Source organism: Megalops cyprinoides, chromosome 16 (genome assembly GCF_013368585.1).
Source record: "Megalops cyprinoides isolate fMegCyp1 chromosome 16, fMegCyp1.pri, whole genome shotgun sequence".
NCBI classification, from domain to species: Eukaryota; Metazoa; Chordata; class Actinopteri; order Elopiformes; family Megalopidae; genus Megalops; species Megalops cyprinoides.
In genome coordinates this window covers 4823049-4844690 of record NC_050598.1, presented here as the reverse complement: position 1 = coordinate 4844690, position 21642 = coordinate 4823049, and the positions used below count along the sequence as shown (strand labels likewise).

The following is a 21642-nucleotide window of genomic DNA, read 5'->3' as shown; positions in this document are numbered from 1 at the left end:
ATACCGAAGTAATCACGTATGAAGACAGATCAAACTTCTGCAAAGTAATTTCTGAACTAATTTCTTCACCCTTTTTTCACACTCCTGCTTCTCGGTTGAATAAGTCACGAAGTCCCTATCGCTTCACAACGTGCCGCATATCAAAATAAACAGCAGAAGAACTCACCCTTTCTGATGATACCAGTTGTTTCTCTATGCGACAAAGCGTTGTCGAGTAATCCGAGTAATGTCGAGTAATAAAAAACTTTATTATGAATAACTGTCATACATGGATCCATAAGTTTTGTATGTTTGTCTGACGTTACCCAAGTTGCCAGATCGTCAATGAAACACAATCTACATACACAATCCACACACTACATACAATTACTTATTTACTGTTCACCCCCCCGGCGAAAAAACCTCCGGTATTTGATACCTAAATGTTGGCATGTATGGGTAGGGGGGACTCCCCGATTGCCACCGGGTATTTCGCACACTGGTTAAAATGTATACAAAAACATAAGTATCACATTTGCTCCCCCAAAAGAAAAAAATAAATAAAAATAATTAAATACCCTATCATTACAACAGACAACATCTGTGTCTAGTAAGAGAGACAGCGATAGAGAGAAAGTGGGAGAGAGACACAGGGAGGGAGAGAGAGTCGGTACAGAGGGATTACACTCCACAGGGAGCACAGGGGGGAGCAGTAAGGACAGAACATACTGTGTGTGACCCTGCACCAAACAGCAGGGCCGAGACACCAGAGGCAGGGAGCTGCAGACAGAGCTCCTCTCTGGAGAATCAATTCCACCCAGTGTAATTAGATTCTTACAGAGGTGTCCCGCGCTAATTCACCGCGACCTTCAACGCGCTCTCCTCTCCTGCCTGAACACCGGTTGGCCTGCCTATACGTTTCTGAGTTTTTTTTTCATACAATCTATTTAAAATTTTATTGCCAGCAAGGTGAATTATTTTATAGTGTTGCTTCTCAAAACCTGATTGACTGTTATGCGTGCAGCTGACAGAGGTACATAAACCTCAGAGAAAGCCCCATGTGCTGGACTAGAAACAGATTTCTCTTTATAACAAAGAGGTGATGAACAACAAGGCCGGATCTAGAGCCTGCATTCATGGACTCGCTCTACCTTAACTGTTCAGGCACTCTCTTTGGGCTCTAAAATAGGAAGCTTCCCTCTAGCCATCAGAACAAAAGCAAAACTTTACTCAAACACATAAACCTTTTGGTCATTTAACATGATACACTTACTTTATTGCCCATCAATTTCATCATTGCCCACTTTTGCAGTAAACGCACATGCGCACATTTTCGAATCACATATAAAAAATCCCTACTCAAATCGAATGTGCTATTTAAAGACTTCCATTATTTTTCAACCTAATCTGCTTTTAGTGGTTTGTGCCAAGACAGACAGTACAAGCAACTTTTATGAGTGAGTCTAATAAACACTTTGCTGTTGAATCGTATTTATATGCCTGCAAAAGCAAGCGAGTGCACACACGCTGCCCTTCTCCCCATGGACGCATCAGATCAAATTTCCACGGAAGGTTTTCTTCTGAAGTGAAACATATGCAAACCCACTCATTCTTTTTTTGCCGTAGGTATAATGCTTTAGTTCTGAGGTAAACAGAATAAATGTCCACCTTCTACCGCGAAATGCTTTCCCGTCGTATGCAAAAGCGCTGAGATGCCCTCCAGGCTACCATGCCTAGGGTTATCACCCGGTGCGGATGGCAGATTTGGGGCTAACAGCGACGTTCGCAAAACCGGCTGTGTGCCAAAACGCATTGTTAGCTGTTCTGCTACTTTTGGCGCCAATTTTACGTGAATTCAAAGTGCTACAAACTGGCCAATGAATCTGCCAGGTGACTGCTGCATACAGCGTCATCTACACACGGGTTGATAGGGTACAGAGTACGGGTTACGGGAATGGGCGGTCACCTGGTCTTGAGTGTGCAGGAAAGCCACTCTTCGTGTCTGTCGAACGAGATCAGGTAGGATGCGATCTCCTGCGAAAACAAACCAAAGTCAGCCGGCCCCACCACAGTCACACCCTCCTCCTCAGCAACTGCGCCACTCTCAATTTCAAACAACTACAAACTCTCAATTTCAGAAGGACGCATTTTATATTTACAGTTTATACTTAGTTTTGAGCTGTGGAAGTCATTGACTCATCATGGCACAGGCACAAATATCTGCACTTTTCACCTCATGTCAACTGCTCTCTCTCAGCACTTTTTCCACATACAAGGTGAGAAATAGCATATTACTGACAGACTTTGGGGTCTTCACTGCACTATGTTGACTGAACCATTTCTCTCACACAACTACAAATAATACCACCAGAGCATTCCATCATTATAGCCGATGCCATAGTATCGTTTAGCCATTCCCAAGATTCATCTGAAAGAATGTATTGAGGTGCTGAACTGATTAACTGAAGTGCAGAGTGGATTGCTCTGTTACTTTCCAGTTGCTGTCACCACTTGCAGCTCGTAAACAGTCCTCTGGGCTTTGCTATCACAACACTAGGCCCTTTTCTCACCATCGTTCGTCTTCCCCCGCACCACTCTCTCCCTCACCCGTCACACTGATCTGGGGTCAGTTTAGCAAACCCATCTGCCCTTGCCTTTTTCCTGTCTCTCAAAATGACTGAAACCAATCAGCTGAAGCACTGAGACGGTCCTCCTTTCTCAGCATGAGCTGGTGAGAATTTAAGCTTTTTATTCCACGTCCAATGTTAATTGCCTTTGTTAAAGTCCCTTGTGTGGATAGGGCTCACATCTGTCAGGACTGCAGCTATAAATTAGCTGCTAAAACATAGATCCGCAAAAGGAAGCAGGATCTTTCTCGCCATGCTGGAGCCGTAATGACCGACCCATTTCTTCACACTAGCCAGGCCCAGTCCAGAAACACCCCCCCCATTGGCCCCACAGGATTTCCGCTCACAGATCTGAAAGGACTGGTTGGATAGGTTTCACCTATCCAATTGACCAATCAGAGGTCTGGGTGGAGCTATTACCATATTGCTGCTACCCACCCGATCCTTTCAGATCGTTGAAGGGGAGCCAAGAAGGGCCTAAGTGAAGGGGGAAGGGGGTGGGCCTAGACTAAGGCCTGGTCTCACCTTTCCACTCCTTCCTCTCTGCTTTCTCTCTCCTTACCTCCAGCCTCTCCCTTTTCTTCTTCCTCTCCTTCTTCTATCATTTATTTTCCCTTTCCCTGCCTCCTTCCCCCTCTCCTTCTCCTGGTCACCTACTCTTCTGCCCTTCTGAATTCACCCCAATCTCTCTCATCCTTTATTTTACCCCTCTAACCTGCTACATCCCATCTACACCATGCCCCCTCCCATGCCGACCCCCACCCCCCTCCTCACCTCATTGGTGTTCCAGCGCAGTCTCTCCTTGGGTAAGGTGGAGATGCGTGGCAGGCACTCCAGGAGTTTGTTGGGCAGAAACACCTTCATCTGGCTGTTATTCTCTGCACAGAGATACAGGAGTAGAAAAAAAAAAACAAGATGTTTACACCGCCATCACTGTGGCAACGCGCCTTTTCCTCATGCGGACGGCGCACGGCCACCGCTCCCTTCCCCAGTCTCACCGGACTCGGTCGTGCTTTCCTTGTTGTTCATGGTGAAGCTGCAGCGGCGACGCCCAGCTCCTCCAGGCAGCAGGGGGCGCTCACACACTCCAGGGTGGCCCGCACATTGACACTGTCACAGACACAGAGAAAGAGTGGGGAGGGAGGTTAAACATCAGCGTTTAAATGGCAAGGGCTGCCTGAGATACGCGTTGGTCTCAGTACTATTGACGTGTGCTGGGAAAGAGAGACAAAGGCACCATTATTTCGAACCACACCTCCGCTCACTCGTTTTCATTCTTGTCACACAAGCTGAACACGATAAAGGGCTGCTTATGATGGGTCATGAATGAAAAAATGGCAGCCACAAGCTCAATGTGTTCAGCAAATCAGCATAGCAAACTGATACAGCAACTAAATTAGTTTTGTTATTTTTATTGCTTTGATCTATGTGTATGCGGGTGTGTATGTGTATATATGTGTGCAAATTCCTTCTTTTAGAATTCTTTCCATGTTGAGAATTCTTTTCAGGCCCAGTTTAACTGGAGTTCCTCATCAGTGGAATTTGAGTAAAATTAGTTTAGGCCTATTCATGTGGATGTAAAGACAGGGACCTTCTGGGTCCTGAAATGTACGGTCCAGACTATCACCAAAGAACAGCAAGCCTACAGAACTCTCCATCCTGGCACGCCCCACCCCCCCCCCCCCCCAACCCTCTCCATTGCTCTCTGTTGCCTAGATACCACATCGGTAGGTGCAGAATCTTCCGGAGTTCTCTCCCACGTCTTTGCGAGAGAGAGAGTGAGAGAGCAAGAGTGCGAGAGAGATAGATAATGAAAAATAACACAGGGAGGAACTAAGAGCATAAAAAACAAGAAGAGAGACAGAGAGAAAGCTAAGATGAGAAGACAGAGGAAATACTTTCACAACCTCGCTGAATAAATGTGATACATGCTTGTGCCACACCCCAAAGAGTCTTTGGACACTTAGCTCAGTCAGTACAGTAACAGTAACACTAGAGTTTTCTTAGAGAATGCAGCATTGCCCGTAATTTCAGGGGTTATTTTTTTTGGTAACAAATACAAAATACCCCCAGATACTGAAACCTTATAGTAGTATCATGTCTGCATCAGTGCTGGTATCTGCATTTCGTTGGAATTTCTAACACTCAAACAGCATAGAAAATGAAGTTTGTTTGTCCAAGGATCCTTTCTGCAGTTAACTCACGCACGCCAGATGCTCACAGTTTGAGGATACAGGCTCACCCATGCAACTCTTTTGATGATTCCTCTTCAGGCTTTGAACAAAACGTGACATTTTATGTTACTTAGCTTCCTCTGCAAATAACACCCTGTATGCACGTGATACGGAGCTCAAAGGGACAATGTTATCTTAGAGGAAGGTTCTAAGGTGCTAGAGCAGCCCTGGTGCCACATATACACAAACATAACAGTTTCAGTCCTCCTTGCTCCCACGATTCAATGTGCATCAGCAAGATGGATGAAGTCAGATATTGTATTCATTGCCACTACCTTTGCTGCTGTGCTGACTGGAACATGAAACAAGGCCTCAGCTGACACGCAAAACCTCTTAAAGAGCAGCCAAGGTCTCACATGCACCCTGATGCCTCCCAGTGAACACAAAAAAAAGACCTGATGGACCTGATGCACAGCATCACTGGTAACCATGACAACACCCTCCATCCCCCAAAAAATTAAATGAATAACTTTCACTCTCAAACTGATATCTGCTTTGTCAGCCTGTGTGTGTGTGTGGGCAATACCACTGCAATCCAACTTGAGGACTCTCTGCATGCATCGCATTTGCAAGTCAAACAGCGGGAGGAGAATATGGATAAGCACTGACTGAGAGACTCAGTGTAGATATGAGGCGCGGGTGAGTTGGTGTCAGCTGTGGGATGGAGGGATGTTGGAGGAATCTGATGGAGGCAGAGGGGGGCGGGTGAATGGAGTCCACCCATTCCTCGCCATGTTACATGGCATTTCTGTGCTCCATTTTGAAAGATCTGGCACTGTTGGACTCTACGTGCCACTGAGGCAAATCATCAGACATTTGAATAGGTCTGAATGATGGAGAGGAGAACATAAGGAGAAGGAGGGGGCAGCTGTGTAGTATAGTATTAAGGAGCAGGGCTAATAATCAAAAGGTCGCTAGTTCGATTCCACACTGGGACAGTGCTGCTGTACCCTTGGTAAGGTACTTAATCCACAACTGCCTCAGAAATTATCCAGCTGTATAAATGGATAATATTGTAAGTGGCTCTGGACAAGAGCATCTGCTAAATGACAATAACACCATGTAATGTAAGGGCAGACAGTCACTGAGGAAAAAAGTAAAACAGGACGAAGGGAGAGAGACGAGACAGAGGGAGAGAAAGAGGGAGGGAGACCACAACGGCTGCTGCCACAAGTGTATCACAGTACAGAGCTATACCAATTCACAGGGGAAAAAAGTGCCAAAGAGCAGGGATATGAGGGTAAGGATGACAGAGGCAGAGGTAACTGGGTCGGTTTCTGAGTCAGAACCTGAATTTCCACACTGTCCCAATTACCGTATTATTACAACACTGCCACTAACCATGCCATTACCCCGGCAACGTGGGGTCTTGATGCTGTATTTGTCATTTGTCAAAGCCCAATTAGGCCCTCAAGCTGGCGTGTGAGTGGCAGAGTACATTAAGCACAACAACTACAGGCACAATACTGCCATAATTAATCAATTTCGTCAATTATGAATCCCATTGTCCAAACTCCCCCCCCCCCCCCCCCCCAAATCGAGGGCAACTGCATTGCTGTGTTGCACTCCCCTTTGACTGTAACGTTTCATCTTTCCACTTGGATAATTTGTTTGGCTGTTGTCCCTCCCCCCAAGCCCAATTCCCATAGCCAGCTCTAACCATTTCTTCAAGTCTTCACAGCATCTTCTTACAGTCTCAAAGTCTTCATCAAAAAGGTTGCTAACTTGACATGGCTTTTTGTTACAAGCTTTTTAAAACATTTTACCAAACAGCCAGCCACACATGACTGTCGCGTAGCAAACCCAACCAAATGGCACAGTAAACAGTCACACAGTTCATGGCTATGCCAAAGCGACTCTATTCAACAGTTTGCTACTACTAATCAGCACTAAAAATGGAGCACACTGGCAAATCCTCTGGGTTCTACAGCCAAGTGTTGGCAAAGCCAGATCTGACAGGCCCCAGTGAGTTGATTTTCCCTTCACAAAATCCCTGCACTGCCATACTGTACTCACAAAATTATTCATCTTATTACCCTGTATGGCTTTGCTTGTTGCACTCAGTGATGGATGATGTAGACCAGAGGTCCTGAATGAGTGGCACACAAGATCTCCCTCCAACTAATTTATGAGAGTCTAAATTTGTCCGATTCAAATGAGCCGGATTTAACACACACCCGGGTTTCAAAGTATTTTGTTGCAGATTTTCCTTTTGATCTTTTCTTTTGATGTGCCTGTTGGCGTTATTCAAGGGATCAAAATGAATTCTGAAAAATAAAGTCCCCCTTTGGTGAAAAACTGAAACCCTAATGATGGTCCAAAACTGAACGCTGAATGAAACAGAAACAAAATCAACATGCAGCCCAGCCCTCTGTGACATGTCTGAGATGTCATTCAAAACACGTAGAACTCTGGGAAGACGCAACATGGGTTTGAACGTGCGTTGAGATCCTGTACAGTTACAAAGGGTACAATCACACAGTCACTAACATGGCACCATGCTGTGGATTGACATTTCTCGGTCAGCTCAACAAGCTGGTGGGATTTAGCCAAAGGGCCAATCTGAGGCAAGCAGCCTGCACATGTGAAGCAGGAAGTAACCCGCCACTTAAAAAAAGTTAAAAACCATTAGTGGCAGCACCCTGAAGTGTCACATAGCTCTTAGCTATCCATAATGAGGGTGGACGTCTGACTTCCCCATTGGGGGTCCTGAAGCTGTCCAATGATAAAGCTTAGCCTGACAACCATTATAACTTCATGTTGTGGTGAAATCTACGTGTTCTGTCTCATGTCAGCCAACAGACACTCACATTTATTCCTGTTCCAAGCTCTTTATCTGATTTACACAGAGAACGAAAGTTGTCTGTCTTCACCCAAATGTGCAGAGGGTAAAGAAACTCCCTTCAACTCAGAGTGCAGAAGAGTGCATGAATTCATTCAATTGAGGCTACTATTAGCATAATTAGGAGGTTGACCTCAGAGGAAGGACAAGACATTGGACAGCAACCGTCTGAGGCCAGGGCCAGGTCCCACTGATTCATACACCCCGCACGATCCGGACGGAAATGACAGCACTCCATTAGCCGAGCTGACCCAGTTTTTAAATGACAGAACATGAGAAGTATTTCTAATTAGACCTCCATTTTGCTCTGGTGTTTAAACTATGTGAAGCCCTTTATAGAGTGAGTGGGAGAGAGAGAGAAGGCTTGATAATGTAGAAGGAAAGAACACAGCCGCCCACCTTGGTTCTGACCGCGTGTCAGACCTTTTCGCCTGACCCCCATTTGAAGTTTGTAACGTTTCGATGAGGTTTTGTTTTGCAACAGCTTGCCCAGGAAGGGGCCAGCCCACAAACATGAACATGATTGGTGGACTTTTGGGTGGCAGGGTTGGGGACAAGGATGTGGGTGGGGGCAGGAGGGTCGCAGCTGGCTTAATTCCAATGTCCGCCGCCTTCTAATTTATTCATGTGCTTCATTTCTCATTCCCGTCTCCGCAAATAGCACGGCGAAACCGCGTACTGTAACGTCACGCCACGCCGCCCAGTTTCTGCCTTAGATTAAATTTTCATCTCGATAAATCGAGTCTCCACTACACCCCCCTCCCCTCCCCTCCCCTGCCCTCCCCTCCCGTCTCCTTGCCATGCCTGTGTGGCAGAGGAAGGAAATGAGTCAAACTGTGACTCAACAGCAGTGCCAGCACGGGGGTTACACAGCAGAGAGTGCTGGACCCCACTTGGTTTTGGGAAAAAAACCGTCATCCTACGTTTTTCAGGTGTATGACGATGTATTGCTCACATGCACGCTGATCTTTAACTCCCCTTGAGTTGGTTCGTTTGCATACAAAGTGACACCATTGGACCTGCTTATAGCCCTTCCAACCAGTCTGCACAGTACTCCGGACTGGAGGATTTGAGTCCGAGCCTTCACAGGCAAGCGCTGCTCCTATTGCGATTGGCCAAGCACTTCAGCTCAGCTCCTCCAATGAAATTCCATCTTAGAACACAGGTTACATCATTAAAAAGGAATACAACTGCAAGCAGTCTGACTTGGCCTGAAATTACCTGCTTTTAAGTCATTTAAGACACTGATAACCTTAAAGCACATTTACACACAGTATTAAACCAGAGTCTAGCAAACGCCCCACAGGGGCATTTTCACCAGTACACACTGAACTCTCTAAAATTCAGTGGCAGGTTCATGCCACATTGCAATTGGAGTTCCACTTCCAGCTACCCATCCTGACCTTCACCGCATGCACTACAAATAAGCGTGTTACAATGGTGCTGTTGCAAACATTTCCAGATTTGAAAAGTGTCCTTATTACCTTGTCTGTTATGTAAAATTTAGGCTCTATGTCATATGGTCCTCGTAAATAACAGACAACACTGGCCAGCCAGACAACGCTTTCGGCATTAATGAGTTGCTTGCATAGGGCATATTACTGAAACCTTGTAGCTGGGTCACTGTGCGTGTGCTTCATTTCACTCTGAACAAGGAATCACAACAGCACCTCGATAAGGAAAAAGGACAAACACAGTGCAGGTATAAAGTGAATTTATGAGGCATTCGCAAGTGCGACAGTTACCGCATCGCACCCTTGCATTGGTCTGAATCATTAATGAAAGCCGAACGTGATACACGCTGACACCGAACGACAAGGAGAGGACAGCTCACCTCACAGCACCGTAACTCTATCCTCTTCTGTCAATTAGCTGATGTACCACACACACAGGTAGTGTCACCATCACGAAACAAACAAAATGACAGCCAGCTTAGTCGCCCTTTTCTTACCTATAATAGCTCCAACAAAAACAATCAGGACAGCCTGCAATCAATGTCATTTTATCCACTACCCGTACATTTACATTACTGTCTTTTAGTAGATGCTCTTGTCCAGCTTGTCTTACACAGTTTACAATTTTTACATGTTATCCATTTATACAGCTGGATATTTACTGAGGCAATTGTGGGTTAAGTACCCTGCACAAGGGTACAGTAGGTGTGCCCCAGTGGGGAACTGAACCAGCAACCTTTCAGTTATGAGCCCCACTCCTTACCACTATGCCTCACTGCCACCCCTTGATGTCTGAACAAGACAACTGTCATGAGAGCCTGTTGCGGTCCACCAGTTACTGTGTTGTGGTCTTCTTGAACAGTGGTCAGTGGTCAGGGTGAATCTCCCAGTGACTTTACAAGCTTGTTTCACATATCTATTGTTCCAACCAACTATCGTTTTTGTTGCCTATCGAGGTTTTCAAAGCACCCTTCACAGGTATGTGAACAAAGAGGGCATTCTGGGACACCTCGTCACATCCAGGAAAACAGATGTGGCAGGATTCCCATCCTGTTGGTTGCACTCCCTTCATAAGACAATGTTGAAAATTTACAGTGTCATTTCACTGTTGATGTCCACTATATTGCAAGACCAAAGAGATCTGCAAGCGCTAACTCATGTTCATGTTCATGTTCACAGATTTATGGATCAACTTTGGCAGCATTTTCAGTCTGGCCTCTCAAATGCTGCATCAAAATGTTTCACTCTGTAGTCACGTAATATAATGAAACAAGCAATTAAATTTGTTTGACCATTGGCCAATCATGGGTACTATAGTATTATAATTTCCAAAATTATTCCCATTTGACTTTATTTTTGTTAAGTGTTGCTTATTTGTAAATAATACAAGTATAATCATGCTTGTGATTATTAACACAAATTCTTATTTAAAAATTATTAATTACTTGATAGGTCTTGGTATACAGATAAATGACATAAGCGACGAGAAAATATCAACCACTTGCCCCTGCTCAGTGAACACTACACAGTAAAAACACTTTAAACGCAGTTGGCCATGATAAATGTTTTCTCAGTCTGTTCACAAGAACATAATCAGACCGAAGAAACGCCCCCGAGCAGAATATTACAGCTATCTGTAAAGCAGCCATACAAATTAATTTTGTATGTAATGAGACAGTACACACCATTTTCCAAAGAGCCATTGGGTCTAATTTACGTAGGCTATAACCCGCGACCTTCCTGTCATTAGGATGAAACAGCATTGAACGGGACTTGACACATGAAAATATCTAAAGGCTAGCCGGTCGGATACCTTGAACATTTCCTTTCTATTTGGACAGACACACATCAGATAAGTTACCCGGCAAGCTAGCGAGCTAATCAGCCTGCCAAAAACATCAGAGCAAAATAAACAATGCCTCTGCGATGTTTTGATGATAGCTAGCAGACTGTGGTTTTATTGAATGACACTAGGTAATATTTACGACAAGCTCGATCGGTGCTGTCATTTAAACAATCGCTTGTAGGTGCAGCTGTGTTAGCTAGCTGGCTACCTATCTAGATAACTTGTGTGAAAACGGGGAAAAAACTGACCGGAATAAAAAAAACCGCACGCGTCTAATTTATGCTCAGCGCGTCAGTCAATTTACTCACGCGACATTAGCTAGCCCGCTAGCAAACGATGTCAACCTATAATATTCATACTCGTTTATATACACGTTGCTGTGAAGACAGTCGTTGACATAGGCCCGATCCGGCGCCTGTCGTAAGCTGGTGCCCCTCCATCTGGAGCCCCCATCGCCAGCAGAGAAGGGATCAATTCACACAGCTACCCATGGTGGACTGACAGAGACCATTTTAAGTATTAGCTATCTTAATGGCAACAGTTATTGCATGGGTGATTACCCAAGAAATTAATCCATTAACGCACCATCATAACACAAGACTCTGTCCATTTATTTGCGATAGAAATTCAGATGGTGCCCGTTCAAATTATCATATTTCATTATTTATATAGCCAACCAGCATATCGACCAATATTCTATAAATTAGCATGCCTCCTAGCGCAGCGAAATTACACGATCCTGTTGTGGAACACAAACGCATACAAAACGGAACCTCGGCTAAAGCCAGTCGGGTAATAGTGACAGTAAATATAGATAAAAGCAAAGCAGAAAAAGAAGCATAAGAAACCCTGGATCCTCCTCACCTTCCGCCTTCTTACACGCCGCCATCTTCTTCTGGAGAATGACGTCACCGCGCAGAGAGAGAGAGAGAGAGAGAGAGAGAGAGAGAGAGAGAGAGAGAGAGGAACAGAAGTGAGAGAGGGAGGGAGAGAGAGAGGGCGAGAGAGAGAGAGAGAGAGAGAGAGAGGGAGGGGAGGGGAGGGGAGGGGAAGGGAGATTGTCGGATTAGGAAAAGAAAGTAGAGGGATAGAGAAAGCGACGCGGGAGCCATAAAGGGATATTGAAGCTCTAGAGGGAGCCAGGTCATCGCAGTAAGTAATGAGGAGGAGATGCTGTGGGAGTACGTGAGGAACAACAAATTAATGAAAAGAAAGACAAAAATGACACGGAGCGAGGAAAAAAAGTAGGGTGCGGGGCACAGGAGGGACGACATAAATAGCTGTCTGCAATGAAACAAGCTTTTGTCCTCGATGTGTGACGGATCACAACACATGAAGATTCAGCTTTGGCATGGATGGAATTTACGCAGTCTCAAACATAGATCATACGCAAACGCGCATACAGACAGGCTTGTTGAGGTAGCCTACACCAACAAACAAGCCCCATACCCATCCCTCATCCCAAATTGCAGGTGTAGGTTCTGCTCGTCGAATACACTGAACTGTGTTCAAATGACCCCTGGGTTTTCAAAGCGTTAAGTAATGATAATGAATCCGAGAACAACACCGTGTCTTTGCAACTCCTGCTCCCACCATATAGCCTAATAGGTTGCTCTCCATGTCGAACGTTGTATATAACGACTGGTAGACAATAAATAGTCACTAGTCACTTATTAAGAATTTGCTTTTTGATGTTGCATTGAAACGGTAACATTAAGGCAGCAGGTGCATACATTTCCATTTCGGTAGCATTGGTAACAACTCGGGCCAACAAGCGAGTAAGACATAGGAAACGGTAAAATTAAGAACATTACAGTTTGATAAACCATAAAATTGATTGAAAACAGCAGATCTGAACAAGCAAGAGGCACATACCCATGCTCTACCTGTTTACTGTCGTTGGGTAAACTGCATTTAACCAACAGGGAGAAGTTTATTTATGAACTGTATTCATAGTATAAAACATACATTTGAATTAAAGTTTGGCAGAGCTGCAGTATCCTCAAAGTACATCCAAGCTTGGCTTCCAAAAGCTCAAAAATATTTTTTTTTAGTGAGATCTGAGTTAAAATGCAGAGGATTCGCCATCTCAGTCGATGTTCAATTTCAGTTTCAACCCCTACTTGAAATAACACCATTTTCAGAGATACATAGAGCTGTTAGAGGTATGCATGCCCAGACTTCCCAACCCACTTTTTCAAGATTGCATGGGAGAAAGATTTTAGCAGATAGTTATTTGGCAGAAAATGGCATGTGTGTGTGTGTGTGTGTTGTATTCATACATAAATTCCTTTGTTTGAAGCACATTCAGAAAGCACCCTCAATTATGCTGGCATTGACAGGCCCACAGATCTACAGAGACAAGTCCACCATGCAGAAAACAAAGCAGACCCCTGGGCTTTAACTTGTGTCATTATAGTATTGTTTACTGTCTTGCATTGTGTAATTTTACCTCAAGGTTTTATGCAATATGCTGTGAATATTTGTTTGTAGCCATATCAAGTCTACATATCAGCTCTAGTGCCTATCGTAATACAAGTCTCTCTGGACAAAGATGGTTTCCAGATTACTTGAATAATAGTGTTTGCTAAATTACTGTTATACATTGGTTTAGACCTGTTTGATATTTTTGGCTTTGTCAATGCTGGATGCACAGAAACAAAAGAATTTTCTGCCCTTACAAACTAATTAACAGGTCAGTTCAGCAAAGATCTTCCATTTTCTGGCAGCACTAGTAAGTTACTAGTAATTATTAATAATAAAAATAAATGTAACGCTCATTTAAAAGCGATACACAAAATTCCATAAAGACAACAGTTGAGCCAGTACACATGCTCTGCCCTGCTTAGTGTCAGAAGATGAAGCAGGTTAGCGCAGGCTTTGTGGCCCCTCGCTTGCAGCCTGCTGAGGTATTGCTGGTAATTTCTGCTGTTTGCCAAAGAAACCTGTGTGGAAGAGGTAATCCGTAGGCAGTGAACAGGGAAGAGCTGAAACAGCCGGTCATGATTAATAGTGGAGGTAGGGTACTGCGTCTGTGCATTCTGTCACGGCAGACTCCCACTGCCTCTGGTTTTGCCTCCATTTAGCTTTCCTTTAAATAGGAGGGTCAGCTGCGGACTCCATTCACTTTTGCAGTGACGGGTTGGGGAATGAAGATGGGCTCAGAATGCAAACATCAACTGTGGGCTGGGGGGGGGGGGGGGTGATGGGGGGGCTTGAGGGTAACCTAGACACCTGGGTTAACACCCCTAATCTTTCTTAAATGCCATAGCAACTTTGAGGAGTGCCATGAGACAAGATCCCAGTTGGCGCTTCTGTCTTTTAAAAACTTTTCAGAAAAGAAATGACCCAGTATTATCATATTTTTTGTTATAGTTTTTGTTCTTATTTAATTAAGGCTCTGAATAAATGTGGAGGGCCCTGTGTGTTTGAATGCATTCACACACACACACACACACACACACACACACGTGTGTGTGTGTGTGTGTGTATGTACTTTATATACCATCTTGTTCCATATCTTGTTCCAGTATATTGTAACTGTGAACTTGACTGTAAAATGCCTGTTGTCCAAATGACACTGGACACATAAGCCTGAGTGGGAAGTTAAGTTCTGCTGATGAGCGCATTCAGCTGATCCTGCAGGTAGACATACAATCCATCTTCAGAGAGACTTTACCTTCAGCACCTTACCAAAGGCAGGGGCTAGCAGGTGAGTGACATGCATCACTACACACTCGCTTGGAGACTGACTGGGGAGGTGTGAGCCATGGCTGACCCTCTTTCCTGGGACAAAAAGCCTCAACAGTCTGTGACTGATGAGGTAACGTGAGTGTCGGGGAGGGTGATACGAAAACCCCTCCCCTGGGGACCACAACGGATCAGCAAACAACCCTGTGGCGACCGGTTGAGTATCAGCTGTCACACACTGGTGGCCACATGCATTAAAGTGGTATCACACCAGTGAATCACCGGACATGTGGCGCTATCCGCCCTCCCCCTGCCCACCTGATTTCCAGATCCACCTGCTTGCCTGCTCACCTGCATCCCATCGCCTCATCAGCCCAGACCTATTTATATCCTGCTTGTTTCTGTCTTGTTGCTAGTTTGTTCCAGTGTTTTTCACTGTTTCGTACCTGCTTGTTTTCCATGCTGCTGTATTCTGTTTTGACTCCTGCTCGACCTCGGACCTCGTCTCTGCCTGCCACTCCTGCCTTGGTCGCCTGATCTGACTGACCACCTGGCTCCGACCCAGCCTGTTCCCGTTCCTGATCCCCGCTCCCGGTTTGTGTTTACTTGAACTGTCTACTGCTACCTCGAGCCTGCCCAGCGATTTCATTAAAGCCTGTGAAACCCGTACTCACTTGGTCTGCGTTCTGCGTCTGAGTCCGCGCCTGCACCCTGACAAAAAGCATCACCTTCCTGTCCTTCTCCCGCCCTCTCTGTTATTTTTATAGAATGTGACTGGAGCTTTGAATTGGTACCCTTGTGCAGTGATACAGTGTCAGAAAGCAATCATTTTCACACATAAGTTCTAAAATGTTTCCAACTGCCCCCCAGCATGACTTAGTTCAGCTTGTGCACAATTGCTCTTCAAGAATTTGGTTATGACATCATAATAACATTTCAAAATATAATTTTAAGAATGCATAATATGATATAGATTTCATATAGCAAATATTCATATACTTTTTCCGCTAACATTAGCCAGATTTTTTTCAGATTTGGGAGTCAGAACTGTGTTATGCTGCTTATGTTGCAACTTATGCGAATTGGCATTGGGAAAAAAAAAACATATTGCATTTGTGGAATGTTTTTATTTGAAAAAGCAGTTGGTTTAGAACGAATGTTGCTTTGGTACATCACTTGTAAATAGCTGTTCTAATCTAGTGTTCTAATCACACCAGTTTGACTGTACACTCTACGGACCACTCTAGAATGATCACACTCGTTTGCCTGTATGCAGGAAAGGGTTAACACCCACCTGTGTGGTGCACGGCAGCCATTTTGTGTCAGAATGGGGACCATGCGTTAGCTGATGTGGAGAGGGAGTGAATTATCTGGGAAATTGCAATAAAACTAGGTGCCTGATTGGGAATTTGGCCAGGATTGCCTTCCTGATGCTAAGAAAAAGTAAGCAGAAAAAAATATTAGTAAATATTTGCCAAAATAGCCAGCGTAGCTGATGGGATTGACCATATTGCATTCACACACATACAGTGTGTCATATCAAATAAGTCCCTCAGCCCACTATGCCAAAAGACCCAGGTCACTAATGTGGAGGCTATAAAACCCACAGAGTGGAGCAGGACCATGTTAAGGAGTTAGGGTTGAGGTACTGAGGTACAGCCTTGCATTCTTACAGAATTATCAAAAATACACTTCAGCACCAGGTGGTGCTACAGAGCACAAAACAGACAGACATGGATGTAGTCATAACCTGTAGCTGATTGCCTGGCATCTTGCATTTTTACAGAATTATCAAAAGCACACTTCACCACCAGATGGTGCTACAGAGTACAAAACAAAGAGACAAGGTGAACCTCACAGTGAAGTCATAGCCTCTCGCTGTTTGAAGTAATCAGCCCAAAGTTGCAGTGGCGGCTGGTGAGCTGGAAACAGGGGAAGCTGAAACTTTTCCTTTAAATCTATTATTTCTTTCAACCTGTTCCCCTTTATCCTTCTTGATTAACAATAAAACAAATAATTCACACAATAACTGACACCAATCGCGTAAATAGAGTAAATGATTATGCTCGCGAAACAGCGCTGATTGTCTAGTTTGTGTGCTATTGTGAAAGTTACAGCATGAGGTTTTGTTTAATTAACAAGGATGGCAGTTTGAACAGTTAAGTGGAAAGTAATCCCAAAGCTTTCTCTTAAATGTTGCACATTATAGGTTTCTTGTGTTACAAAATTCAAATTACAAAACGAAGCTAAATTTAGTTAGATCGATTTAAATTACTGAGAATAAACTTTTAGGTTAGATTGAGTGCAATGAACAATATCGTTTAGAACACAGACCTGTGTCATGAGCATTTAACGTAATTTAAATTGATAAATGCCATCCTTGTTAATTTAACAATGTCACGTTGTACCTTTCAAAAGTAGACAAACTACAGACAATCTGCGCTGTTTCGCGAGCATAATCATTTACTCCATTTACGCGATTGGTGTCAGTTATTCTGTGAATTTTTTGTTTTATTGTTAATCAAGGAGGATAAAGGGGAACAGGTTGAAAGTAATGATAGATTTAAAGGTAATGTTTCAGCTTCCCCTGTTTCCAGCTCACCAGCTGCCACTAAGTTCAACACAACACCCTGAACACCCTCGAGGGGTATTCAATAAGTCATACATGGATTTAATAGTTGTGCTGAGATATAAGAAATACTGCAATCCACCAACCCACCTTCAGTTGTGTTACGGTATGGTCAGTTAATTAGCTGACTTTTTATTGAGCCACAGATTGAAAGGGGTTGCCAGGACAAGATTATATTTCTTATCTCACTGTATAACATGCTCAATAACCTTACAACTCATCAGTATCACTAACTGCATGGTGCTCATCAGTATCACTAACTGTACTGGTGCACAGTACAGAATATCACATCCATGTGATGAGCTTGCAAGCAGCTAGCTCACTACTGGCACATGTCTGCATGCCCATCGTTGGTGTGAGTGCTGTGGGGAGGCTAACCATAGCTACTCTGTGTGCTCAGACTGGGGAAGCTGTGAGTGGCACAGCCACCAGGGGGTCACTGCCCAGAACCAGGGGAAATCATGGTCCTCAGTCTCTTAGATGATCCAGAGGTCAATTTGCCCACTGCCAGCTGCTAGGTCTGGGGTACATGAGCTCTGCAGGCTGTGTTGGTCTGCAGTGTGAGTTGTCCAGACAGCGCTCCATCATCCTCTGTTGGGGACCGTCAGGGCTGTGCTGTGTCATCCTGTCACAAGAGGTCACCAGAGGGCACAGCCTCTTCATACAGTCCAGGGGCATCACCTGAGACCAGGACATGCTTCAGCTGCCATGCAACCTTGTCCAGAGGTCATCTCGGCCCACCTGCACCAACCTAGCCATTGCTAAGACCTGGGAAAACCACAGTGTGTGTATGTGTGTGCATATTTTCATGTGTGTGTGTGTGTACGTGAGTGTTTGCATGCCTTTGTGTACATGTAACTATATTCATTGTGTGTGTGTGGGAAAGAGAGAGCACGAGAGAGAGAGAGAGAGTGAAGGATTGCTTTGAGCAGTCCTAACCAGAGATGGAAGATCCTGATTCAGAACTCCTGGGTACACTAGCCTTTAGGTGGGGAGGGAGGGGAAGGATGGGAGGGAGGGAGACAGAGAGGTATTCCTTACTTCCTCACTGTGCCCTGGACCTCCTGAAGGGAAACACACATACACACACACATGCATACACAAACAAATACACACATACACAGACATAACATGCAATACACGCACAGGTGTACACACAGGAGCACACACATCCTCACATTATTTGTACAGCATGTACTCTTCAGGATAATGATGTAAACAAGAATTTTCTATTCTCGCTCTAACCGAAAAAAGTTAGGGGGAAATATCAAGCTTAAAGCAAGATAATGACCACCACTCTTTTAAATGACATGTATTTGTTGCATTCAGATCAGTGGTGGATGATACAGATGAAGACACCTTAATCTATTCATTTGGAATCTTAGGTAAATATATCATTTATTTATCTTACAATAACATGCACTCTAACTGGATGTAAAATTGCACTGCATTAATTAACATCACTCAAGAGTTTGCTCGCTTTGTGTGAATCAGAGGAAGTGATCCTCAGCATTATACTTTTTCTCAATTATTTATGCACAGTGACTGCAAGTATACACACAAAGAGTAAAAGCTGAAGCTCATACATCAAAACCCAGTGTTTCTCAATCCTACTCCTGGAGGCCCACTGTCCTGCATATCTTCTATCCATCCTTGCTCTAAACACACCTGATGGAAAGTAGTGTGATTAACACGCTCTCGTCAGGTGTTCTCAGCTAATCAAAAGTGCCACTGATGAGTTCAGTCAGGTGGGTAGAGCAAGGAAAGATGGAGCAGGGGAAACATGTGGAGCAGGGGGCCCACAGGAGCAGAATTGAGAATCAGTGCCCAAACCCACTGCTGCAAAACTACAAGCACATTTCACTTGTATTTACTCGTATTGCAATTCCATGTCATTGTTTTGTGAAACATTTCACATACAGCTCGACTTGCAGCACAGTTTTCAAAATGAAGCGTCATGTCTTCATTTGGGAAACATGCTGGCACATACCAAACTCTAATTACCAATTGGCCTAATTCAGGCTTCACCTGTTGCATACTCAGAATGTTGAACTATTCAATAACTGTCAGTGCTTTGTCATGAATAAAAGGGGTCATGAATTCTTCCTTACTGAATAACAATGAAATGGAGTAGAGAGGGGCAGAGGAAGTGGTAGGGGGAAGAGAAAGAGCTTGACCAAAAGACAGTAAAACTACTACAATAACATTTGTGCAGTGCTGAGTGATTGTTTCACCAGCTACAGGTTGAGCATGAGGCAGGCTAGAACAGCAGGTGCAGTCCAGTTAGAGCCATTTCACTGTGACCATTATTTATTTGGACATTTTAAAATAAGAATAGGTAAGGGGACATTAGCCAGTGATCTGCTCTGTTGTGCACTGTGTTGTTATGTGTAGTAACATACAATATGCAAGAGCATGTAGGTGAATTCAAAAAGCGATCAACTGAAATGAAGCATAGCATAGTACTTTACATACATGTAAAACTGGATATTGTAGCCCAATATATCAATATTTCAATATGTTGGTGGTGTTGGTTCAACATGGTGGTGGCAAACTAGGCAATTAGAGAAATTCAAAAACAAATCATAGAAGACATTTTCTTCAACATATACCATGTTACAATCTCTATCACTAAACTGTAGAAGAATGGAATGAGAAAATGGATTTTTTTTGGGGGGGGGGGGGGGGGGGGGGGTCATGTAGTCATGACAGCACACCAAGACTACCGGCAAATATTCTTAAAGAGAAGTAATACGGCGACAGCAGCAAAGGAAAGGGAAATGGCGTGGCAAAATAATTGCTGACATAAGATTATCAAGTTGTGTAAAGTAGTTATGTTGCATTCAGTATTTAAAGTAACTTGAGAAAATGTAATTTTGCCTGCATTGTACACTATAATACTGAATGCATTTTATGTTTTTGAATCAAATGTAACCCCAGTGATGTGAAATGCACTTTGTATTTAATAGTATTAAATAAAATTAATATTTTATTTGCTTTATAGCCAATTTGTTTCCTTAATTGTAAATGTAGGCCTAGGCCTAGGTTTTACTTTGTAGCCAACAAGAAGAAGGTAGAGGCCCGTAAAACAGGTGGAGGGTGCCCACCATCACCTTTCACCCTGGCTGAAGAGCTGGCAGTTAGCCAGAATGCAGAAAGACCATTTATGGATGGCATTCCAGGGGGGTAGCTCATCAGGGCCAACTACTCCCCAGGACACAAGCGCCTATATAAATGGTAGGTTTATCATATTTGAATAAAGGCTGATTGCTGATGAATACTTTTGCATCTAACCACCTTAATCTCCAGTGACTGAAGGAGTCCTCAATCTTCTGGACATTCTTCTATCAGTAAGTGCCTCATTTTCAACAGATTTTGCCTAATGCATAGGTTTCAAGCAGCCTACATGTAAAACATTTTGTGTTCGAGGATGAAGATGAGACTCTCAGCATTTACAGAGAGGCCCATAGAGGTATTCCTTAAATTCTGAGAGGGGTAACTTCTAATTATTTGGTCACAGATTAAAATCTTGCTTGTCATTGTCCTGTCAGACCATGGCTGGCTGTTCCCCTTCCCCTGGGGAGGAATCTATTCAACTCCAGAGAACGTCTTAGCACAGTAAGAATAGCTTTTCATATGCCTCTATCACCCATGTCTCTAACTGAAATCATAAAATGAAAATACTACTAGAACCTCCTGACAAACTGCTGTATTCATTGAGCATGCACAAAAAAAATTTAAAAAAACTGCAGTTGGGGTGATGTTGCACTCAGTTGAACTGGTTGTTGCAAATCATGTCCCTCACAGTCCAGCCATCTCGGTTGTCAGGAAGGTGGCAGGGGGGTGCATCATCTTGTTCTACAATTGCAGGTGAGCATCTTTCTCGTCTTATTGTGGCAATATTGTGTAACACCACACTTGCCAAAATGTCACATGCCCCCTCTGGAGTGACCCTGAGCCCACGCAGGCAGTGGAACTGGGCCTTGAGGATGCCAATGGTCATCTCCACTCTGGCTCTTCTCCTGCAGTCAGCCAGGTTGTAGTGGCACTGCGCTGTTGTACAAGGTGGACTCATGAAACACCCCTGAATCATGTACAGACCTTGGCCATTTGGCTTCCACATTTGTGATGTGGGTGGCATTGCATATTATCTTGACAATAGAGAATGAGTTTCATTACCATCTGAAATGAAGATTTGACTTAGACACTTAAACCTTTGTCATTACCTGCACATTGAATAGGAATTTTTTTTCACAGCATCAATCTCCTTCGTTCACACTTGGAACTTTAATAGGAATTGTGTTCCATCCACACAGCCACATTTAGAAATCCTGAAATGTT

General features: G+C 44.0%; 1 protein-coding gene across 3 annotated transcripts in view; it reads right to left on the bottom strand.

The window, feature by feature from the left end:
• The window catches only part of camta2 (calmodulin binding transcription activator 2), a 55504-nt gene extending 43611 nt beyond the window's left edge, over positions 1-11893 (bottom strand). For all 3 annotated transcript variants that reach the window (XM_036547895.1, XM_036547897.1, XM_036547896.1), the window contains exons 1-4: positions 11847-11893; positions 3605-3716; positions 3381-3484; positions 1946-2013 (exon numbers count right to left, since the gene is read on the bottom strand). In XM_036547895.1, coding sequence (XP_036403788.1) covers positions 1946-2013; positions 3381-3484; positions 3605-3635 — 203 coding nt within the window. In that variant the 5' untranslated portion in view covers positions 3636-3716; positions 11847-11893. The remainder of the gene's footprint in view (positions 1-1945; positions 2014-3380; positions 3485-3604; positions 3717-11846) is intronic.
• Positions 11894-21642: the final 9749 nt, after the last annotated feature.